The sequence below is a fragment of the Muntiacus reevesi genome, chromosome 3 (assembly GCF_963930625.1).
Source record: "Muntiacus reevesi chromosome 3, mMunRee1.1, whole genome shotgun sequence".
Taxonomy (NCBI): domain Eukaryota; kingdom Metazoa; phylum Chordata; class Mammalia; order Artiodactyla; family Cervidae; genus Muntiacus; species Muntiacus reevesi.
The window spans coordinates 129915901-129941514 of record NC_089251.1 but is presented as its reverse complement, the minus strand read 5'-3'; the positions used below and the strand labels follow the sequence as shown (position 1 = coordinate 129941514).

The window sequence follows — 25614 nt, the reverse complement described above, 5'->3', positions numbered from 1 at the left end:
CTTAGAAGGTGACGTTTGAACAAAAACATTTGAATGAAGCAGTACAGCTCCCTCAGGAAAACAACTATGCAGGGAGAATGGTTTTCAAAGGCCCTGAGATGGAAGTATGCCTGGAGTGCTGAAGGAGCTGTGAGGAGGCCATTTTGGATGAAAGAAGTGAAGAAGGGGGAGAGTCATAGGAAATGAGGACAGGAAGGTAATGGGGACCAGATGTAGGCCTTGCAGACCTTGTACTTTACACAGAGCAGGGATCTATTAGAGAGTTTGATCAGAGGAGTTCTAAGATCTACCTTATGTTCTAGAAGATTGCCCTTCATTCTGGTATTGTGAATGGACAGGGGAGTGGGGAGGATGGGAAGTGGGGAGTACTTAGGAGGCTTTGTAATACTCCTCACGTGAGATGGTGGTGTCCTGGACTGGGGTGGTGCCAATGGAATGGTAAAAAGTAGCCAGATTTTGAATATATTTTGAACATGGAGAAAATAAGTTTTCTGGACTGATTGGATGTGAGAATGTAACAAAGGAAAGCAATCAAGGATGACTTTTTGGCCTGAACAGTTGGAAGGATGGAATTCCTGTTAACTGAAATGGGGAAGGCCATTAGTGAAGTGGTAATGGGTAGGGAAACTCGAGTTTAATTTTGAACATATTATGTCTATTAGTTGGAAATTTTCAAAGGTACACACAAAAAGATTAGTTCAGTGAATGCCATCGCCACTTCAGTAGCTACCTTATCCTTTTTATACTTGAGTATTTTAAAACAAATCCTGGACAACATATAATGCTATCCATGAGTACTTTGATTACTTTGAGTACTTTTATCTCTAACAAATCAGAACTTTTGGGTTTTTGGTTTTATCAAAACCACAGTACTTGCCTAAGACCTGTCTACATTAAGACAAATATGTATACAGTATTGTATCTTTAAATCTGGATATTTTTTTCTTAAATGATAAATTAGGGGGAAATTACCTTGTAAAAGAATTGTCTTTTCCAAATAATTTGTTAAATACTAGCTTGAAATATCTTGCTTGTACATAAACAGTTTAATGTAGAGAAGTCACACTTAACATCAAAACTTTCTAGGCTATGTATTGCATCAAACAACAATCAGTTTAGAGGAAGCATAATAAGAAAATATGTTCCCATCCCTGTGAGTTTACAATCTAGAGGATTAGAAATGTGTAAACAGTTTTACACCCAGCAGTTATCACAGTGCTGAGGGGATTTGGAGTGAAGTCTGAGTGGTGCCTGGAATTTAGAGAATGTCTGGAAGGCGTGAGAATTTGTGCTTCTTTTACATGCATACATGAAGGAAATGGCAACCCACTCCAGTATTCTTGCCGGGGAATCCCATGGACAGAGGAGCCTCGTGGGCTATGTCCATAGCATCGCAAAGAGTCTGACATGACTGAAGTGACTGAGCATATGTGCATACAAGGGTGTATATATTTTAACTTTTGGGGAGGGGAGAAGGAGCTTAAAGTTTTCTTTTTTTTTTTTAAACTCTTTTTTTCACTTTCATTAATTGTCTTACTATGAAAGGACCTTCTCTAGTTTATAAACTCAGGCAAGCCCAATAAAGAAAACCTTGTTGGGAGGAATTTCCCCAGTTGTCAGATTCACTTCTTTTACAACCACAGTTGCCCTGAGATGCATTATGGCAGAGTCACAAGCAGGTCTCAGAGCAGCCTGACTTGTCCACATTCCAACTCTTGATACCACTGTGACACCTCATTTCAGTGAGCTTAAAGTTCTCAAACACAAAAAAAAGTAGAGAGAATGGCAGATAAAATATCCATATCCTGATCTCACAAATTCAGCCGCCATCAACATTTTGTCACACTGGTTCTACCTGTTCCATTTTAAATTTTATTATTGCTATCTGTTGTTGTTGGGTCGCTGAGTTGTGTCTGATTCTTTGTGACCCCATGATCTGTATGTAGCACACCAGGATTCCCTGTCCTTCACTATCTCCCAGAGTTTGCTCAAATTCATGTCCATTGAGCTGGTGATACCATCTAACCATCTCAACCTTTGTCACCCCCTTCCTCTCCTGCCTCAGTCTTTCCCAGCATCAGGACTTTTCCAGTGAGTCAGCTCTTCACATTAGGTGGCCAAAGTATTGGAGTTTCACCTTCAACGTCAATCCTTCCAGTGAATATTCAGGGCTGATTTTCTTTAGGATTGACTGGTTTGATCTCTTTGCTGTCCAAGGGACTCTCAAGAGTCTTCTCCAGTACCACAATTCGAAAATATCAATTCTTTGGTGCTCAGCCTTCTTTATTGTTATTGCTATAGTTTTAAATTATTTTTTGGAAATATTAAGAACAATGTGAAGAATTCCTATACACCCTTCACCCAGATTCATGAACTGTTAACATTTTGCCACTGTTGGTTTTATTGTATTTTTCTGAACCATATGACTGTAAGCTGTAAATACCATGCTCCTTTACTGTTAGAAAACTTGCATTTCGGGGACTTCCCTGGCAGTCCAGTGGTTAAGACTCTGCAGTTCCAGTGCAGGGAGCACAAGTTTGATCCCTGGTTAGGGAACTTCCCTGCATGCCATGCAGTGCAGCCCCCCAAGACTTGTATTTCTTAAGAGCAAGGATATTTACTTATATAATCACAGAATAAGAAATTAAACATTGATATGATATGATTTAACCTACAGCCATCATATCCCAGTTGTTCCAATAATGTTCTTCATACCAGTTTTTCTCCTGGTCTAGGTTCCAACCCAAGTTCATGCTTTGTGTTTGGTTATGAGATCTCTTTTGCCTCAAATCTAGAACCATTCCTCATTCCTTCCTTAATTTTATGATAGTGATTTTGAGTGTGTCTGATATTTCTTTTTGGTTTGTGTAAATCTGATGTTTGGGTGTATCTGATTTTTTTTGTGTGTGATTTGATGCTGGTTATACAGTTTTGGTAGAAACACTTGTAAGTGATGATGTGTCCTCTTAGTACATTGTATCTGGAGGCTGATGATGTTACTTATTCCCATTATTGGTGAAGTTACATCTATAATTTGGTTAATGTGGATTAGGCAAATTTCTATTGCTAGTTTTTTTTTAGGATTATATATAAAGGCTTTATATTTTAGAACAGATTTAGATTTACAGAAAAATTGAGCAGATAGTACAAAGAGTTCATATTTTATACCTTGCCTCTATCTATACACAATTTCCCCTATTATTAGCATCTTACATTATTTTGATATATTTGTTACAATTAGTGGAATCAACATTGATACACAGTTGACCCTTTAAGAACTTAGGGCTTGGGGGGGGCGGTTACCCCCAAAGAGTTGAAAATCTGAGTATAACTTTATAGTCAGCCCTCCATACCTGAGGGTTCAACCAACTGTGTATTATGTAGTACTGTAGTGTGTATTTACTGAAAAAAATTCACAAATAAGTGAATTCACGTGGTTCAAGCATTGTTTAAGGGTGAACTGTATTATCAACTAAAACCTGCATTTTATTCAGAGTTCCTTAATTTTTACCCAGTGTCCTTTTTCTGTTCCAGGATCTCATTACACATCATTTAGTTGTTTCCTTGGGCTCCTCTGGCTGTAAGAGTTTCTTTAGAAATATCTAGTTTTTGATAACCTTGACAATTTTGAGAAATATTGGTCAGGCATTTTGCAGGATGCTCCTCTACTGAAATTTGCCTGATGTTTCTCACGACTGGACTGGAGTTGTGAGTTTGGGGGAGGGAAATCACAAAAGCAAAATGCCATTTTCATAATCTATCAAGGGCATACACTATCTACATGATGTTGACCATGATCATCTGGCTGAAGTGTTTGTCAGATTTTTCTACTGTTACTACTTTTACCTTATGCTACCCCCCCCCCCCCTTCCATACTGTACTCCTTGGAAAGAAGTCACTCTGCACAGCCCAAACTTAAGGAATGTGGGTTATGCTTCCCCACCTTTAGGGCTGAATATCTACATTTTTTCTTTTAATTCTTCTGCATCAGAGAGTTGGCTCTTTATCACATTTGTGAACACATTCAACCATTTATTTATTTTTAAATTTTATTCATTTTTGGCTTCACTGGTTCTTCATTGCTGCATGCAGGCTTTCTCTAGTTGCAGTGAGTCGGTTTCTCATTGTGGTGGCTTCTCTCATTGCAGGGCATGGGCTCTAGAGAGCACATGGGCTCAGCACTTGTGGCACAAGGCCTTAGTTGCTCTGCGGCATGTGGGATCTTCCTGGACCAAGGATCAAACCCATGTCTCCTGCACTGGTAGGCAGAGTCTACCACTGAGCCACCAGGGGAGTCCTCAATCATTTATTTATACCAATGACTCATGGATATTTGTTTTATACTTTGGGTTATAAAAGCACTGCTACTTTAATTTTATTGCTCCAATTATTGCAACTTTGGTCATTTGGGAGTTCTTTGAGTTAGCTCCTGTTACATCTCCCCACCAGTCTGTTGTTTTGGTTTGTTTTGGTAACTTACTTTCTGGCACCACCAGGCGCATCCGGCTCATTTTGTGTATTTCCTGCCCTAGTCCTAGAATCAGCCATTTCTCAGAGGAGCCCTGGTTCCTGCTGTGCTTAGTCGCTCAGTCACGTCCAACTCATTGAGACCCCATGGACTGTAGCCCGCCAGGCTCCTCTGTCCATGGGATTCTCCAGGCAAGAATACTGGAGTAGGTTGCCATCATCTTCTCCAAGGAATCTTCCCCCAACCCAGGGATTGAACCCAGGTCTCCCACATTGCAGGTGGATTCTTTACCACCAGGGAAGCCCTGGTTCCTGGTAGTGGAGTGATATTAGAAACTAAGACCTGGGTGTTAGGTGTGCTCATTGCTACTACATTGTTTGCTGTAGTATTTTAAAGCGCGCACACACACACACACACACGCACACACACACACACACAGAGGCAACTCCTTGGCATCATGTCATTTAATACCTTAAAGTATCTGGTAAAAAATAAGGATATCTTCTTAAATAATGTCACAATATCCATCCTGTGGCTGCCAACACATTACCACAAATTTGGTGACTTAAAACAAATTCTCTCATGGTTCTAGAAGCCAGAATTCTGAAATCAGTTTGTCTGAAGAACCCCATTTCCTCAGAAGATTCTAAGGAAGAATCCATTCTTGTCTCTTCCACCTTCTGGTGCCCCCAGGCATTCTACTTAGCTCTGATCTCTACCTTCTTGGTGACAAGTTGCCTCTCCATTTTTTTCTGTCTTCTCTGTGTCTGTCCCATCTCTTTCTGCCTCACTAGGGATTCTTCTTATTGGATTTAGGGCCCACCCAGATAATCCAGGAAAATTTATTAATCCTTTCAAGATCATCTCAAAATCATTAATCACATATTTTGCCAAATAAGGTAATATTTACAGGTTCCTGGAATTAAGACAAGGATATATTGGGGGGAGGGGGGTTGTCACCATTCAGTAAACTAACTAAAAAAAAACTTAATAATGGTTTCTTAACGTTATCTATGTTCTTAATGTCCCCTGTCTATATTCAGATTTCTCTATTGTCTCAAAAGACAATTGCAGTTGGCTTATTTGAATCAGTATCTAAACAAGGTCCACTCATTGATGTGATTGTGTCTCTTAAGTATCTTACAACATAGGAAACCTCACTCTTTTTTTATACTCTGAATTTGTTGAAGAAATGAGGTCATTCCTTCATACATTGGCCTACATTCTGAATTTGTCAGATGGCCTTCTTGTGACAATGTTTCTCTTTATTTCCTATAAACTGGAAGTTGGAGCCAAAAGCTTGATTGGATTCAGATTCAACTGATTTTTAGACAAAAATATACTACTTCCTAATGTTACTGTGTAGTTCAAATTGCATCATATCATGAGATATAATTTATAGCTGATCAATGACTGTTACCTGAATCAATTATTTATTAAGCATCTTTGCTGTGGCTCAGATTGCTTTTCTTAAATTAGTTTCATCTCTTATTGTTCCCATTATTTCTGTAGCAGACTAGAAAAGCTCTTTTCGCCCTTCAATTCTTCTGAGATCTCCGAATCCGTTAGAACCAGGGACATCTGAGTCTGAGGGGTCACAATCTATCTTGCCTGGAGAGAGAATTAATTGAGTCAGTGTTTCCTAATGTTCACACTAGAAGCTCAGAAAGCAGGTGATTGTAATTGGAGCCTGCTGCTTGGGTTGGGGTTAGGGGAAGGTAGGTAGAGCGAAGCATAGCGGATCTGGCGATCTCTTCTTTCCTGGGGGTCAAACTCAAAGGCTTTTAACTGGAAAGTACTACAAGAAAATTATTTAATGAAGTCTGAGTTCTTTGGTTTTAGAGGAGCAAATTAAGGCACGGCCAAAGAAAGAGTCCATATGGGTTAGGTTGAATCAAAGTATAGAGGATCCCGGCGTGCCGGAACGTAGCCTTTCAGGGCTTTAACCTTGAGACTACATCTCCCAGAATTCCGCTCTGCGAGTCCCACCCGCGTTGAAGCGGCTGCGCGTGCGCGAGCCCTGTGACGGCCGTCTTTCCAAGCTCCATTAAACCCCGAGATTCCGCGCGCCTACCTCCCTCCCGCTGGGATCGCCCCTTCAGGCCCTCGGTGCGTCCGCTGGGGGCGCGCGCAGTGCGTGTCTGGTGGCTGTCGCGCCGGCGGCTGAGAGCGCGGGTCGCGTGGCCGTGCGTGGTTGCTAGGGGCGCCTGAGGCCGCCTGCTCGCCCGCAGGCGGAGGGAGGAAGCAGCGCGAAGCCGGCGCCCAGCTGCGGCGAAGCTGAGTCCGCTGGGTAAGTGTACCCGCAGAGCCGGGGCAGCGACTCTCTGACGCTCGACTCTCCCGCCCCTTCTTCTGTCCCGGGCCTTTTGACGCGGCTTCCAGCCCTCTGGCCGCTCCTGTCCCAACCCTGCTTCCTGCCAGCCACCTATCCATCACCTGGGAGGAGAGGGATCCGCGGCCTCCTACCCTGCTAGGTCTTCGCGCCTCCTCGGAACCCCTCTGCACCCTTCCTTGCCCCCTTTCCGCCGCGCCCAGTGAACTTAGTCACCGCTCCTCTGGTTCCCCGAACCCTGCAGCATCATTTCACCGTAGGCCTCCGAACCTCCTTTCCCGCCCCGCTATAATTTAAATTCCCCTCGCTTTAGTGTTGAGCCCAAGCTCCTCTCAGGCCTCACGGCTGAATTTAACATGAATACCCCGCTTTTAACTTCCCTGTCTTCACTATCTATAGAGAAATATTTTCCTTAACTGTAGAGAATTTAACTCTTCTTGTGTTCATTAATCCATTACTTCCTTTAATCATTCAACAATTTTTAATAAGCATCCACAAAAACATAGTGAGCCAGGGCATTATGGAAGGCACTGGGGGATACAGGGGTGCACAGGGCAGGCGTGCTTGCACAGAGTTTAGGGGAAATTTTAAGCATGAAAACAGCATTTGTCATATTGTGTGGTGTGTGTTCTAATAGAACATTAGAAAAATATTTAACCCAAATTTATTTGGAAAACTCTATTATCTTCACATTTCCATTCTGCATCTAGGAAATTCCCCCCCCCCGCACCCCCCCCCCCCGAAATGTTTTAATTCTTCCTTCCTTGGGGAGTTACTCCTACCTACTCAGATACTCCAGATTCCATCTTCCGTAACTTAATTAGCTGTTGATTTAGGCAGTCAACAAGTAGCAGGGGGACCCTTTGGGAAAGTGTTCCATTCCATCCTTAGTTATTTGCAATAAATACTGAAGTACTGTTTGTATGAAAACCACCCCCCCTTAGTTCCCAAAAGTTACCAGCTCTTTGTTGATTGGACTGAATGTAGCATTGAAAAATTATCAAATGTTTTCTGGGGATAAAGAGGTGAGAGGACCTTCCAGATACAAAGTATCTTTAGTAAAGATACAGCAAGGCCTGAAAAGAGAACTGGAAATAGTCTGACAAACCTGAGCTGGGTTTGGAGGGAACTTTCCTGCTCAGTCCTGTCCGACTCTTTCCTGTCCTGTGGACTGTAGCCTGCCAGGCTCCTCTGTCCGTGGGATTTCCCAGGCAAGAATACCAGAGTGGGTTGCCATTTCTTTCTTCAGGGAATCTTTCTGACCAGAAATCAAACTCGAGCCCCACTGCAGTGGAAGCTCAGTTTTAAGCACTGGAAAACAAGGGAAGCCCCACATACAGTTTTAGAAGAATCAATTTCCAGATCCTTAACGTCCAAATGAACTCTTCTAAAACTGACCTTACAAAAAAGGGGTAGAGAGTATCATGTCTCTTATGCTTCCCAATTTTACTGTAGTGTGTTATTCTGTGTATAAAAACTTCAAATTGGGGTGGTCCCAAGATGGCAGAGGAATAGGACAGGGAGACCACTTTCTCTCCCACAAATTCATCGAAAGGTCATTTGAATACTGAGCAACTTCCACAAAACAACTTCTGAATGCTGGTGGAGGACACCAGGCACCCAGAAAGGCAGCCCATTCTCTTCGAAAGGGGGTAGGACAAAATATAAAACACAAAAAGAGAGACAAAAGAGTTAGGGATGGAGACCCGTCCTGGGGAGGGAGTCATGAAGAAGTTTCCAAACAACAAGAAACCCTCTCACTGGCAGGTCTGTGGACAGTTTTGGAATCTCAGAGGGCGACATAACCGGGAGAAAAAAAAAAACCCCACAGAATACGCGCCAAACTGCAACTCCCAGCGGAGAAGTAGCCCAGTCACAGGCATGCATCCGACACCAGCGATCGGGGGACTGGACAGGGAGGCACGGGCTGCATGCTTTAGGGTAAGGACTGGGCCAGAATGCCCTGAGGACAATCTGAGGGAGCTAACGTGAGATAGCAACCCAAACTGTGGGATAGCCAGAGAGGAAAAAAAAAAACTTTCTAACCTAACCCAACCTGCAGTCTGGTGGGCTCAAGAACAAAGGATTGAGCAAATACCAAAGGAGAGCTAGCCAGCTGTGTACAGGCTCCTCCCCCACTGGAGGCAGAGAGGCAGGTGTGCAACAGCCAGAGCCAGAAGGCAAGGGGCAATCCAATCTTGGCCCCAGAGACCAGCATCCTCCACCAAACTGTGAGCAGGCTCCCAGTTGCTAACCATGTCTTCCTGTGATCCTGGATGGTTGACATCTGCCAGGAGGATCGCAGCCTGAGATCAGCTCCCTAGAGACACATGGCACACCTGAGATGGTGCTCTTGCTGCGCACCTGGGAAACCGAGCGGCTGGACCAGGGAGGTGATTAAGACACACGGCCCACCTGGGACAGTGCACTCACCAAGCGCCTGGTCACCTGAGCTGCTCGGACTTGGGAAGGGCGCAAAATGCACGCCCAACCGAGTCTGTGCCCTTGCGGAGTACCCAAGAACCTGAACCTGAGCAGCTTAGACCTGGGAAGTACACGAAACACAGGGCCCTCTTTGGACAGTTCCCCTGCAGAGCACCCTGGTGCCTGAGCAGTGTAGACCTGGAAAGCACATGCTGCCGTGAGCGGGGGCAAACCCAGTGTGGTCCAGACACTGCGAGCACTCCCCCCACACGCCAGTGTATTTGTTTGCGGCGTTCCTCCCTCTCCACAGCACAACTGAACAAGTGAGCCTAAATAAGTGACCACCTTACCCCCTTTGTGTCAGAGCGGAAATTAGACACTGAAGAGACGTGCACAAAGAGGAAGCCAAAATAAACAAAGAAGAGGGAACTGCGCTGGAAGTGACAGGTGCAAGAGATTAAAACCCAGTAGTTAACATTGACTAAGCATTGGAAGGGGCCTATTAGACCTTGAGAACAAGTACAAGGTGGAACAAGGAACTATCTGAAACTGAACTGACCCCACACCACCCACAACAGCTCCAGAGAAATTCCTAGATATATTTTCACTATTATCATTTTTTTGATTTTTAAGTTCTTTATTACTCCTTTAATTTTCATTTTTATAACTTACTATTACTTTGCAAAAAAAACCCCTATTTTAAAAGCAAATTTCATATATATATATTTTATAATTTTTGTGATTGATTTTGTTTTGTATTTTTAATATTGTATTTTTGAGAGTCTAACCTCCACTCTAGATTTTTAATCTTTGCTTTTTGGTATTTGTTATCAATTTTGTACCTTTAAGGATCTAATTTTCAGTATCTTTTTTCACTTGGGGTGTGATTACTGGCTCTCTCCCCCTTTGATTCTCCCCTTTCTCCCCCAGGTCACCTCTATCTCCTCCCTCCCCCTTCTCTTCTCTGCTTAACTTTGTGAATCTCTTTGGGTGTTCTGGGCTGTGGAGAACACCTAGGGAACTGATTACTGGCTAGATTGGTCTTTCCCCTTTTGACTTCCCCCTCTTCTCCACCTGGTCACCTCTATCTCCCTCCTTCTTTTCTTCTCTGTGCAACTCCATGAACCTCTCTGGGTGTTCCAGACTGTGGAGAATGCATAGGGAATTGATTACTGGCTAGACTGCGCTCTCCCGTTTTGACTCCTCCTCTTCTCCTGGTCACCTCTATCTCCCATCTCCCTCTTCTCTTCTCCATGTAACTTTGTGAACCTCTCTGGGTGTCCCTCACTATAGAGAATCTTTTCACCAGTAACCTAGATGTTTTATCATCGGTGCTGTATGGATGGAGAAGTCTTTGAGACTACTGTAAGAATAAAACAAAGTCAGAGGCAGGAGGCTTAAATCCAAAACTTGAGAACACCAGAGAACTCCTGATTCCAGGGAACATTAATAGACAAGAGCTCATCCAAAAGCCTCAATACCTACACTGAAATCAAGCTCCACCTAAGAGCCAACAAGTTCCAGAGCAAGACATACCATGCTAATTCTCCAGCAATTCGGGAACACAGCGCTGAGCATTAAAATACAGGCTGCCCAAAGCCATGCCAAACCCACAGACACCCCAGAACTTACTACTGGACACTTCATTGCACTCCAGAGAGAAGAGATCCAGTTCACCAACCAGAACACAGACTCAAGCTCTGCTAACCAGGCATGAAACCTTGACAAGCCACTAGACCAACCTCACTTACAGGGAGCAAGCTCCACAATAAAGAGGAATCACAAACTTACAGCCTACAGAAAGGCCACCCCAAACACAGCAATCTAAACAAAAAGGCAGAGAAATATTCAGCAGGTAAAGGAACATGATAAATGCCCACCAAACCAAACAAAAGAGGAGAAGATAGGGAGTCTACCTGAAAAATAATTCAGAATAATGATAGTAAAGATGTTCTTAAATCTTGAAAACAAAATGGAGTTACAGGTAAATAGACTAGAGACAAGGATTAAGAACATGCAAGAAATGTTTAACAGGAACCTAGAAGAAATAAAAAAGTCAAATCAATTATGAATAATGCAATAACTGAGAACAAAAGCACTCTGGAGGGAACCAACGGTAGAATAACTGAGGCAGAAGATAGGATAAGTGAGGTGGAAGATAGAATGGTGGAAATAAGTGAAGCAGAGAGGGAAAAAAAGAAAAGAAGTGAGGACAACCCCAGAGACCTTTGGGACAATGTTAAACACCCCAATGTTTGAATCATAGGAGTCCCAGAAGAAGATGACAAAAAGAAAGGGCTTGAGAAAATACTTGAGAAGATAATAGTTGAAAACTTCCCTAACACGGGGAAGGAAATAGCCACCCAAGCCCAAGAAACCCAGAGAGTCCCAAACAGGATAAATCCAAGGTGAAACACCCCAAGACACATATTAATCAAATTAACAAAGATCAAACACAAAGAGCAAATATTAAAAGCAGCAAGGGAAAAGCAACACATAACACACAAGGGGATCCCCATAAGGATAACAGCTTATCTTTCAATAGAAACTCTTCAGGCCAGAAGGGAATGGCAGGACATACTTAAAGTGATGAAAGAGAAAAACCTACACCCCAGATTACTGTACCCAGCAAGGATCTCATTCAGATATGCAGGAGAAATGAAAAGCTTTACAGACAAGCAAAAGCTGAGAGAATTCAGCACCACCAAACCAGCTCTTCAACAAATGCTAAAGGATCTTCTCTAGACAGGAAACACAGAAAAGGTTTATAAACTTGAACCCAAAACAACAAAGTAAATGGCAACAGGATCATACTTATCAATAATTGCCTTAAATGTAAATGGGTCGAATGCCACAACCAAAAGACAAAGACTGGCTGAATGGATACAAAAACAAGACCCTTATATATGCTGTATACAAGAGATCCACTTCAAGCCAAGGGACACATACAGACTGAAAGTGAAGGGCTGGAAAAAGATATTTCATGCAAATGGAGACCAAAAGAAAGCAGGAGTAGCAATACTCATATCAGATAAAATAGACTTTGAAATAAAGACTGTGAAAAGAGACAAAAAAGGACACTACATAATGATCAAAGGATCAACCCAAGAAGAAGATATAAAAATTATATATGTACCCAACATAAGAGAACCACAGTATGTAAGACATTCTGACAAGTATGAAAGGGGAAATTAACAGTAATACAATAATAGTGGGAGACTTTAATACCCGACTCACACCTATGGCTAGATAAACTAATCAGAAAATTAACAAAGACACACAAACTTTAAATGATACAATGGACCAGTTAGACCTAATTGATATCTGTAGGACATTTCACCCCAAAACAATTAATTTCACCTTTTTCTCAAGTGCATACACAACATTCTCTAGGATAGATCACATCCTGGGCCATAAATCTAGCCTTGGTAAATACAAAAAAGTTGAAATCATTTCAAGCATCTTTTCTGACCACAATGTGGTAAGATTAGATGTCAACTACAGGAAAAAAAAACTATTAAAAATGCGACCATGTGGAGGCTGAACACACTTTTGAATAACCAACAAATCACAGAAGAAATAAAAAAAAATCAAAATATGCATAGAAACAAATGAAAATGAAAACATGACAACCCAGAACCTATGGGCTTCAGTAAAAGCAGTGCTAAGGGGAACGTTCATAACAATACAAGCTTACCTCAAGAAACAAGAGAAAAATCAAATAAATAACCTAATGTTACAACTAAAGCAATTAGAAAAAGAAGAAATGAAGAACCCTAGGGTTAGCAGAAGGAAAGAAATAATTAAAATTAGGGCAGAAATAAATGAGAAGTAAATGAAGGAGACTATAGCAAAAGTCAACAAAGCTAAAAGCTGGTTCTTTGAGAAGATAAATACAATAGACAAACCATTAGCCAGGGAGAAGAATCAAATCAACAAAATTAGAACTGAAAATGCAGAAATCCCAGCAGACAACACAGAAATACAAAGGATCATAAGAGACTACTATCAGCAACTATATGACAATAAAATGAACAACTTGGAAGAAATGGATGAATTCTTAGAAAAGTGTAACCTTCCAGAACTGTACCAGGAAGAAATAGAAAATCTTAAACCCAACACAAGCATGGAAATCAAAACTGTAATAAAAAATCTTCCAACAAACAAAAGCCCAGGACCAGATGGCTTCACAGGTGAATTCTATCAAAATTTAGAGACGAACTAACACTTACCCTACTCAAACGCTTCCAGAAAATTGCAGAGGAAGGTTAACTGCCAAACTCATTCTATGAGGCCACCATCACCCTAATACCAAAACCAGACAAAGATGCCACAAAAAAAGAAAACTAAGGACCAATATCACTGATGAACATAGAGGCAAAAATCCTCAACAAAATTCTAGCAAACAGAATCCAACAACATATTAAAAAGATGATACATCATGACCAAATGGGCTTTATCCCAGGGATGCAAGGATTCTTCAATATTTGCAAGTCAATGTGATACACCATATTAACAAATTGAAAGATAAAGACCATATGATTATCTCAATAGATGCAAAGAAAGCCTTTGACAGAATTCAACATATTTATGATAAAAACCCTCCAGAAAGCAGGCATAGAAGGATACATACCTCAACATAATAAAAACCATATATGATAAACCCACAGCAAACATTATCCTCAATGGTGAAAAACTGAAAGCATTTCCCCTAAAGTCAGGAACAAGACAAGGGTGCCCACTCTCACCACTACTATTCAACATAGTTTTGGAAAGTTTAGTCACAGCAATCAAAGAAGAAAAAAGGAATCCAGATTGGAAAAGAAGAAGTAAAACTCTCACTGTTTGCAGATGATATGATCCTCTACATAGAAAACCCTAAAGACATCACCAGAAAATTACTAGAGCTAATCAATGAATATAGTAAAGTTTCAGGATATAAAACTAATACACAGAAATCCCTTGCATTCCTATACACTAACAATGAGAAAACAGAAAGAGTGATTAAGGAAACAATTCCATTCACCATTGCTATGAAAAGAATAAAATATTTAGGAATAAATCTACCTAAAGAAACAAAAGACCTATGTATAGAAAACTATAAAACACTGATGAAAGAAATCAAAGAAGACACACATAGATGGAGAAATACATCATGTTCATGGCTCGGAAGAATCAATATAGTGAAAATGGGTATACTACCGAAAGCAATCTACCGATTCAATGCAATCCCTATCAAGCTACCGACAGTATTTTTCACAGAACTAGAACAAATAATTTCACAGTTTCTATGGAAATACAAAAAAGCTCAAATAGCCAAAGCAGTCTTGAGAAAGAAGAATGGAACTGGAGGAATCAACCTGCCTGACTTCAGACTATACTACAAAGCTACAGTCATCAAGACAGTATGGTACTGGCACAAAGACAGAAATATAGATCAATGGAACAAAATAGAAAGCCCAGAGATAAATCCACACACCCATGGACACCTTATCTTTGACAAAGGAGGCAAGAATATACAATAGAGAAAAGACAATCTCTTTAACAAGTGGTGCTGGGAAAACTGGTCAACCATTTGTAAAAGAATGAAACTAGAACACTTTCTAACACTACACAAAAATAAACTAAAAATGGATTAAAGATCTAAACGTAAGACCAGAAACTATAAAACTCCTAGAGGAAAACATAGGCAAAACACTCTGAGATGCTTTGATCTGTCAGTGAAAGGTGAGAAAATTTTTCTTTAATGCTCTTAACTTCTCACTGTCTCTTCTGGCAGAATTGGGAAGCCAGACCTGGTGTTTTGGAATAAGTACTGAGAATGCTAATTTCTGTTAGGCCCTGAAATAAAAAAGACCTCATCCTTAGGAGTCTCTTGGATATTCTGGACAGGCAGTGCCATTGTAGACCAGAGCTTTCAAGCTTTTTGGTCTCTTACATACACTTTTTTTATTAAAGACCTTTGGAATCTTCAGTGTATTCTTTTCAATGTGGAATATATATCTACTCCACATTAGAAATTGAAGTATTTATTAATTTACTTAGAAATAATAAACTCATTACAAATAAACATAAGTAGCATTTTTAAAAACGAAAAATGCTATTGTTTCAAAAATGTTAGTGAGAAGAATAGCATTATTTTTGGGAATCTTTTTAATGTCTGGTTTAATTGGAGACAGCTGGATTTTCCTATTTTTTTCTGTTTCAGTTGGTTCAGTGTATTGTTTGGTTGAATTATGTGGATTATCTAGCCTCATATAGAGAATTAGTTGGAAGAGGGAGGAGTGTTTCTGTAGCCTTTTCAGATAGTGGGTATTCTTTGGTACTACACAGAAATTACAAGGGGTGGTGTTAAGAAGGTTAGCTGCTGTGGAATCTGAAATGTTATCAGGTATCTTTGGTACTACACAAAAATTACAAGGGGTGGTGTTAAGAAGGTTAGCTGCTGTGAAATCTGAAATGTTATCAGGGAGCTTTTCATACTTTGTTACATTAGAATGCATTGGTCTATCTCTGACTTTGACCAGATCTTTTACCCATGTCTGATTTTTTGACATTGTGTGATAGATAATTTGGAAAATACTGGTTCATTGAGTTGTTGCCACATTCTATTTGACAGTATAAAAAAAATAATATCACCACAGTCATCAGAAAAATGGTTAAGTATTGGGAAGCTGTCAAGCTCATGGTGGCAGATACAGTTTTGCCCAAATTCTCATTTTCTCTTGGAAGCTCAAGTTTTATCATTGGCAACAAACACTGTCAGTTGTTTGAAGTGACGGGCTTCCTCTGTTTCATTTTCTAGAGAACGCCTGCCAAGTATCAAAATCTGAATAACCATCACTTGTATATCCTTCATTCTTTCAAGTAAACATGATGTTCCACAGAAAAATTTTGCAATTCAAACAAGTGCTTTACTTACTGACAACCATTGTCTTTTGTTTTATATGTACTTTTCATTTCATCACACAATGTTAAAAAGATGCACTTGAGGATTGGGATTTCATTTTTTACTGTGTCATCAAGGACATTCTTAAGTAAACCTGGCACTTCTTTTGCTGTGCAGTGAAGAAGTGTGTGGTGGTAAAAAAATCTCAGGTGGTACCTTTGGCTCGACTCCTACTCAGGAAACTGCAATTTGACCCACCATTGCTCTTGCGCCATCAGTGGAAAGGCTGGCACAGTTAAAAAGTCAAATCACATTTTAGTTTTGTTATGGAAATAGTTTCACCTAGTGGAACCCCTGAAAGGGCCCACACTTTGAGGACCACTGCTTTCAAGCTCACCCAAGGTTTCTTTCTGAAGCTGCTGAAGGTCAGGGCTTCAGGAGAGATAGTCACTTAATTATGTTAGGATGTACTTAATCACTCAGTCATGTCTGACTCTTTGTGACCCCGTGGACTGTAGCCCACCAGACTCCTGTCCATGGGATTCTCTAGGCAAGAATACTGGAGTGGCTTGCTATTCCCTTCTCCAGAAGATCTTCCCAATCCAGGGATTGAACCCAGGTCTCCTGCATTGCAGGCAGATTCTTTACCATCTGAGCCACCAGGGAAGCCCCTAATTATGTTAAGCCTTCAACGTTTGCACTTTTCAGTAATTTGTAGATGGACCTCCTTTAGCTTTAGCTGTTATAAGCTGTTTTATCCCCCTGATGTTGGCTAACTACTTTTGCAGTAACTGTGTTCTATGAGAGCTGCCCCTGTCAACGTCTTTTTTTTTTTTTTTTTTCCGATGTTGACCATCTGGTGATGTCCCTGTCCCTGTCAACTTCTATTGGCCCTCCCTTCTCATTAGGTTGGAGTGTTGGCCTTTCTTTCTCAATAGGGCTTTACAGAAGTTCCATAGTCCTCCAACTTTCTTTAGGGAGACAGAATTTGGAATTTATCTCTTAAGAGAAAATGCGTCTGATTCCTACACTCCTCATTCTGTTTGATTCCAGCCAAGTCACTTCTATCTTCTTACATAACTATTGGGCAACTAAAGTGATCTCATCAGAGATCTTGTGACTCTAGACTCTGAACTGTTTCTGATGCCCTGAGTTCCCCTGGTGACTGAGGGAAACTCTCAGATGGAAGAGGAAAAGGAAACTGCAGATCCCAAGAGCCACACACTCCTGTAATATAGGAGAGTGATACAGTCAGTGTATAATGAATAATTGCTTTCTGTAGAAATACATACCTTGTCCAAGTTGGTTTGGTTTGGCCTGGTCTCTGGAGACCTGGTGGTTTGAGACAACAGTCATAGATTTTCTAGTATAGGTTGCTCATTATTCACTGTCACTTAAGGAGGAAACTTGAGGTAAAACGCCCCATAAAGAGTGGAAGGCAGAATGAGATAGACAGCTTCTGAATGTTGTCTAAAGGTGGTGGGGCAGGATGTTGAGATTCCTGAGATTGGATGCTTTAGGAGAAGAGAAGTTGGATCCAGGGAAGGCAGGCAGGATGCTATTACAACAGACCTGCATTTGGTGAGGCAGGTGAGGGACTAGGAATTGGACAGAGCTAGCCATGCAAATAGAAAGAGATGTTTGAGGCCATTTTGTTTATCTTCAGAATGCTTTGCAGTTCTTTACTTTTCTTATCCCCTCGAGGCGGGAGGAAATTGTTTTATTTTTAACAGGTTTATGGAGCTATAACTGACCTAGAAAATATTCATTACCCTCGTCAATTATTTTTTAAACTTTATTCTAGGAACCCTTAACATCTCATGATGTTTTGTGGGGAGGAGACTTGGGCAGCGTTGCTGAGAAGGAGTCCAGACTAGGGCAGTGATCTTCCAACTTCTACTGACATAGCTGTGCACTTGTCTATTACAGATAGACACAAGATTTCCCTATAAAAACTATCAGGGGCTTGTGAAGTATATGCATATGAAAAGAGAACAGTGGTAAAAGATAGCCTTTGCAAAACATTAAATTAAAGGAATAAATACACAACAGATCTTCATGGGTGGGATGGGGCTTAAGTTGGGCCTGGAAAAGGTAAATGCCGGGCCACTTGCGTCCAGTGTTCGTGGCACTGAGGATTCATGTGGAGGGATGTGGAGCAGTGTGTGCAAGAGGTGAGGGGGACGGTTGTCTTTACCCAACCCTGAGGTGGTGTGCAGTGGGGGCCCGTGGCTATGAGGGAAAGCAGGCTTGGCTACAGTACAGATGATGAGACAGTGGTGGGCTCTTGGGTGCTTCACCAGAAAGGGGTTCAGCATAGTGTTTCCAACCTGCCTTTTGTCTTCCACTAGAAGGTTAGGGATAAGTTTGGAAACAGGGCCTAAGTGTGTGTTTCATTTCTATTTAAGAGGAAGCATGGAGTCAGACAAACTCAAGTTTTAATCTGGCCACTCCTTGTTGGTTGTTTAATTATGGAGAAGTTACTTAGCTTTACTGAGTCTCAGATTCATCATCAGCAAATGGAGCATAACGTTTTTGTGAGGATTAATTGAGCACAGTACCTGGTGTTTGCTAGGTGCCCAAACTAGCATTCATCAGTGCTAGTGACCAGTTGTGTCTTTGCGACCCATGGACTGCAGCATGCCATCACCAACTCCCAGAGCTTACTCAAACTTATGTCCATCGAGTCGGTGATGCCATCCAGTCATCTCATCCTCTGTCGTCCCCTTCTCCTCCCACCTTCAATCCCTAGCATCAGGGTTTTTTTTTCCAGTGAGTCAGTTCTTTGCATCAGGTGGCCAAAGAACTGGAGTTTCAGCTTTAGCATCAGTCCTTCCAATGAATATTCAGGACTGATTTCCTTTAGGATGGGCTGGTTGGATCTCCTTGCTGTCCAAGAGACTCTCAAGAGTCTTCTCTTGGAGAAGTGCTAGTGTATTTCCCCTTTATTTACTGTATTTTTTTCCCCCCAGTTTATCCAACCAACAGAATATTGAGCACTTAACTGTGGGTGAGACCTTATACTGAGAACAACATGCTCCTTGGTCCTAGTCAGATGAGTATTCCTTGTTAAAGTTCAGTGTCATAGAGACAGCAACGGTGGCTAGAACAGAGATGAGGCATCCTATTTGACCTGGGGAGTCCAGAAAGGCTACCTGGAGAAGGTGACACAGCCTTTGAGCTGTGTATTTTTAAGTCTGGTAGACAAGAAGGAAGGGGCTCCAGGACACCCAGGAGCCCACCACTGCATCCTCATCTGTACCATAGCCAAGCCTGCTTTCCCTCATAGCCATGGGCCCCCACTGCACACCACTTCAGGGCTGGGTGAGGACAACTGTCCCCCTCACCTTCCCCCCCCCCCCACACACACACTAGGGAGTGACACCTGTAGAGACCTGAAGGTCTGAGATGGCAGGACGCACATGAGAAGCCACACGTTGGGTGACATTCAGGGGGCGGCAGCCTGAGATCTCGTTTCCTTATCCCTTTCCACCATCACTTTGGTGAACCTGTTGTGCCGCATCCATGGGGAGAGATATGGATTCCCAAAAGACGACTACGTGAGTTGGAACGTGAACTTGTTGTGTGTACATGCACACACTCGGTGTGTGGTCTTATAAAATCACCGGCAGGGTCTGACCCCTCCCTTTGTGCTCGTCTCCCGTAAGCGTGCAGAGTGTAGCTGTGCCCTGCACAGTATTTCCATAGTTTGGACTTGGTGGAGGTCCATTTCCTGTTATCTTAAGTTTGCGTTTACTGGCATCAAATCTGGTTGTAGCTGTAATGCTGTTTTTCATCCACTATCATTTTGAATAATGGCTGTGGTTTTTTTGGTACTCTTCTTGAGAAGGACTCCCGCACAGATCAGTCTTTGCAGGAAAAGAGGGCGACATCACGTGGCTTTCGCAGGCTTTTTGTTGGTGGAAAACAACAGCAGTTCCTGTAGCTGTAGGCAGGAATGAGAATCTTCCTTGGTCATTGTTCTCCTATCAAAATACAAAGTCCTCTCCCCATTGTCATTTGTGTCTTAAATAAAACCTGAGCAAGAAAATTCTCTGCTATTTCCTTCCCTTTAGGCACTGTGAAAATACTTGATTAAGATGCCAGCATTTCATTCAGAATTATCCCAGATGAATGATTTCTTATAGAAGAGTCTTGTGTTTCTCCCCTGGATGCTGTCGTAAAAGCAGGCTTACCCTTCCCCGCAGGTGTAAAAAAACTGCAGAATACTTTTGATTTAGAAATCAAATGACCGTGCAAAACTGACTGTTTGGGACCCAGAGCTACACACTGGTTCAGAGGTTTTGCTTTAGAGGAAAGATTGAGGAAATGCAAGAGACAGACTCTCTCCCCAAGATGAGCCCAGACTGAAGCCTGGGATTTGGGATAAAGAAAGTTTCTCTCCTCTTCTTGCCTCTATATTCTACTCCTGGACCTCTTCTGTCCTAGTGTGGCTGCTGGAAATAAAATCACTTTAAGTAAAAAGAATGTTGATGTCTAATTCCATCTTATTTCTTCTCTTTTCCACCAACACATTGGTTGGAATTTAAGCCTGTATAGTTGGCTAGACTCTTGAAGAGATGAAATTACTGTCTCAGCTACAGAATGCACCCCAGAGGTCAACAGGAGAAATCCCTGCTCTTGTCTGAACTTGTCTCACTTAGTCCGTGGAAAGCAGACCACATCAGAGGCGGCTGGAGAAATGGTGAGGGAGCAGTACATGTAAAATCTGTTTCTCACTTGATCTTTGAGCATTCAGAATTGGTTAATGAGAGGAAGGTGTTGGCTGGCTTCTCTGCCACACCCAGGTTTGCCTTATTCCTAGGCACACGGGTGTCAGATGATGGAAGGAAGCCACTCGTGTAAACTTGTGGATGATGAGGCAGAAAAGTGTCAATTTTTCTTTGGAGAAAGAGGAAAGAGCTCTCTGAGTGAGAGAATGGGAGCATGTGAGCAGATTTCACCCTGTGGCACCTTAACGGCCCTGTCCTTGATGAAGCCAGCTCTGATGGCATGAGGGCAGCAGGAAGTCCACAGAGAACACCCTCAAAATCTAGTGTTCTTCTCCCAGGGCCCCAAATGATGGCTGAGGCTGGTTGCCCAAGAAGTGCTAACGTAGGGCTATTCCTTGCCTGGGTACCACTGTAGCCTTGTGTCTATCCTCCTGGGACTGGAACTGTCTCTCTCCCCTTCAGGCTGACGGACTTCAAGGATGCAGCTGCTACTGCAGGAGGCACCTGGCACCTCACCTGAGCCGGGCCATGAGGCCATGTGGCCGTGATGTGGGCTCCTCATGGCCTCAGCAAGAACAGAGCACTACGATATCAGCCTCCGCCGGGGACAGAGCTTTAAGCAGAGTGGGCCCGCAGGCACAGCGCCTACCCTGTCACCTGAGAAACCCTCCGAGGGCAAAGTCTGGGCTCAGGCTCATCAGCAGGTGAAGCCAATCTGGCGGCTGGAGAAGAAGCACGTGGGAACACTTTCAGCAGGGTTGGGCCCAGGCCTCTTGGGTGCACCCCCGCAGCCAGCGTACTTCTTTTGCCCCAGCACTCTGTGTAGCTCCGGGACCACGGCTGTCATTGCAGGCCACAGCAACTGCTGTTACCTGCACTCCCTCCCAGACCTGTTCAGCAGCACCCTGCTGTACCGCCGCTCCAACTACAGGCATAAAGCATACCAGCAGCTGGAGTCTTTCTGCTTGCGTTCAGGCCCGTCAGAAAAAAGACCTTTCTCTCTCCCTCAAAAGAGGCTCCCTGTCAGACTCACTGCCAACAAGGCCACGTCTTCCAAGGTCATCCCCATGGCCTCCTCATCCACGGAACCGTACTCCTCATTGGGAGCAGCCGGGGAAAGTCCTTCAGGGAGGAGCCTGGCCTCTGCCATCTCAGGGAAAACCCCGTCTCCACTCTCCTCCTCTTCCTCTTCCTACAAACCCATGCTGAACAACAACTCCTTCATGCGGCCAAATAGCACTAAAGTGCCTTTATCGCAGGCCACAGAGGGCCTGAAGCCAGTATCCTCACCCAAGGTCCAGCTCATCTCCTGGCATCACTCAGGGGGCACTGGAGACTGTGCGTTTCAGCCTGTTGAGCACAAGGCGCCCAAGAGCAGTGGCCCTGCCCTAGACGACGCCCCTCCCCACAGCACGCTGTCTACCCCCAGCTCCTTGGACACCTCCACCACCAGTGTCGCCTCTTCCCTCTATAGCCGGAGTAACTTAGTCCCCAGGGCTGGGTCGCATCCCTACGGCCTGGATGGTGGCCCTGTTTCCCAGACTCTGACTAAGGAGGTTCAGTTCACTGAGGCTGTGAGGAAGCTGACTGCAAGAGGCCTTGAGCAGAAACCAAGGCAAGGCTACCATTTTGAACAGACTTACTTCATGAACCCCAGCTTGCAGTGGGATCTCCTCAACCAGAACAGGCGGTGGAAACCTCCTGTGGCCGGCCAGCAGGTCCCTCAGGAGGACACTGGAGCAGACAACAGGGTCTTCCCTGCAGTCTCGGACCCCGGGGACTTGGACAGTGCAGTCTTCTGTACCAAACGCATCAGCATTCACCTCCTTGCCTCACATAGCCACGGGCTCAGCTACAGCCCTGCCTGTGGATCTTCGATCGACTCCCCATGTCTTGGAGAAGACAAGACTCCAGTTCCACCTTCTCCACCTCAGCCCCTTGGTGTAGCCGAGGTGGCCACCCGCCTCTCTTCCATCCATCTGGGCAAACTTGGGAGAGAAGGGCCTAAGGAAGCCAGGGAGTTGAACTCACCTCCTAGGACTATAGGGTAAGTTGAAGAAAGTGTTTGGTTTATTTAAAGTAGTAGAATGTATACACACCTGGTGACACTGACCCTGTGTCTCTTAAGGTTGGTTTTTATTTTTTAAGTGCCCTGGAATGTTGGTTTTCACTTTAGGGCAGAGGATGGCAAGCTACACCTTTCAGGCCAAATCCTGCCCTCTGCCTGCTTTTGTAAATAAGGCTTTATTGAAATGCAACTTTGTTCATTTACTACTGTCTATGGCCGCTTTCTTGTTTTAATGATAGGGTTTCGTAGTTGTGACAGACTGAATGACCCACAAAACTGAAAATATTTACTGTCTGGTCCCTTAGAGGAAGAGTTTGCTAAGCCCTGCTTTAGGTTATAACCAGGGAAAAATAAGAATTTCAAACATCATGTGTTGGGAACTGTGATTTCTCTACTTAATTCCAAACCAAATCAGGTTCTCAGTCATTCCTGGTATGACAGCTGTTTCAGAGATAGGACACACACTTAATTGGCCTCTTGTGCCTTCTTATTTCTCTGGAACTGTGGTCCACCAAGGCCTTTTCTGAGTTCCTAGAGAGAGGTCCAGGGACCTTTGATGTCAGTTACCACACGTTGACTGATGGTGTTTTATATTCAGAACTTTGTATTTATATACTATGAGGGACTTCAAGGAAGGTGGAAGGTAGAGTACCTCTCTGTGGAGTCAGAGATGTGGGGTTGAGGAACTGTGGCCAGGCCGAAGCTCTGAGAGCAAGAGGAGTGGGTTGTAAGGCCCAGGCAAGGGCCAGCAGACTGGTGACCAGGGAAGAGACGAACACTGGGAAATGATGAAGGAAGGCGAATCCAGCGTGACCTCTCTTACGGAGCTGGCTGGGCTGGGGGCATGATTCTTTCTTACAGTTCAGCTACTGACCTCCAGCTAGACCTGGTTGAAACTGAAGATCTGGAAGAAGAGCTACTAGATGGTTTGGAAGACTGCTGCAGCCAGGATGAGAATGAAGAGGAGGAGGGTGAGTAGAGGACTCTCTCACCTGCAACTGGGAATTGGTCACCACCTCTCGGGAAGGGGGGCTAACGATTATATACCAGATCCTCGACTCACTTTGTCACCTGCATTTATCATTTGCCTTGGGGATCTGAGGGCGGGAGTGGCTTTGGGGGGGCTTGTTCTCTAGTCCTCTGTCCCCTGAGTCTTGCCTTCTCCCTGCGGCTGTTGAGCTTAGGGGAGGCGGTGCAAGGCAGCAATGGGTGCTTGTGGCTCTTCGAGAAGGCTGAGCCAGGATGTCTGAGGAAGGGCCGCCTGGGCTTGGTGACTGAGTGGCAGCCTCTCCCACCTGGGACTTCTGTGTTCTTCCCCCTAGGAGACTCAGAGTGCTCCTCGTGCAGTGCTGTCTCCCCCAGTGAGTCTGTGGCAGTGATCTCTCGGTGAGTCCTGACTGTGTAGGTTGTTGGCAGACGCTTACCATCTCTTGAGGATTATAAAGGGATGAATCACCCAAGTTATTAATTAATGGCCCTGTTAACCCTAACTGGCTGAATTTTTACAGCTTAGGACTTTAGTTTTCAAACAGGAATCAGTGGGAGGGAAAAGAAGCATATTTTATCAGCTGAGCTTAAAATCAGTACCATGTTTCTTGTGCTGCGATTTAGTCTTTAGGCTCCAAGAAATTGTTCAAGTAAAAAGCAAATAATCTCAAGAAGTAGTTAGAAAATTAATAACTAATTTCATGAAGAGACAATGTTTGAGGTAGATTCTTAGTTAGGCTGCACACGTGAGTATATTTGCCACCTTGCAATTTAAATGTGTCCCAAAGTCAGAAACAATTCTGAGATAGATAATATCACTAATTGGAGCTTCTTTTCGGTGCTCTTTTGCTCCCTTTGGAAGTTGGTTTTATAAGACTAAAGTTGACCTTAGTAATAAATTGAGTTTAAAATTCTCTAGCTATAATCTGGAGTATTTTATTGATCGTCCTTCATGGAATGTGAGTGATATCCACCTCTACCTAGGAAACCAAGAAGTCCGTCTCTCAATGTAGACCCTTCTTTTGTAGAACAGATAATGGTAGAATGGTGCATAACTGAGATGTGGAGTCAGGGGGAGGAAGGAACACAGGACTAAGAGGAAATTTCTGTAAATGAGGACATGTCTTTATGCTAAAGAGTTTTAGAACTTGCTTACAGATCATATAGAACACCACTCTGGGTAGAAAGTTAACATTTTTCAGTAGAATCTTCCTTGTTCCATTCATCACTTCCAACCTTGTCTCAATATGAAGCTCTTATCTTCATTAATTATTTTTAGATATTAAAAAGAACCCTCACAAAGTACCAACCATTAAAGTTTTTTTCTTTTAAAAAACAACTTCTACTGAAAGTGTAAAAAAAACAAAGTTCCTATTCTAATTTTAATTCTAACCTGGCCATACATGTCAAGGCTTGCCTAGCATGTGGAGCAGCCAAACTCTGGTTGCTTTCCTTTGTGTCGGCTCTGCTTTAGATGAAGCTAAGAGGAAGAGTTAGTCTCATCTAAGATTAGTATGGATGAGGCAGGCTGCATCTCTGAATGTGATGGTGGCTGCAGCTATACCAGTTTTAGAGTTCCAAACCAGCAAGGTAGAGAGAGTTGTTTAGAAAATGGAGAGACAGAATAGGGACTTTCTGTGAAGGTTGGTAGAAATCCTGTCATAGGTATCCTGAATCTGGTGCGTTAATGCTGTTACTTTAAGCCTAACCCAT

The 25614-nt window shown here is 43.1% G+C and overlaps 1 protein-coding gene across 1 annotated transcript in view; it reads left to right on the top strand.

The window, feature by feature from the left end:
• The first annotated feature begins 6528 nt into the window (after positions 1-6528).
• TTLL4 (tubulin tyrosine ligase like 4) overlaps positions 6529-25614 on the top strand; it is a 34520-nt gene continuing 15434 nt past the window's right edge. The window contains exons 1-4 of the mRNA XM_065930549.1: positions 6529-6758; positions 21309-22893; positions 23776-23885; positions 24237-24300. Coding sequence (XP_065786621.1) covers positions 21407-22893; positions 23776-23885; positions 24237-24300 — 1661 coding nt within the window. The 5' untranslated portion in view covers positions 6529-6758; positions 21309-21406. The remainder of the gene's footprint in view (positions 6759-21308; positions 22894-23775; positions 23886-24236; positions 24301-25614) is intronic.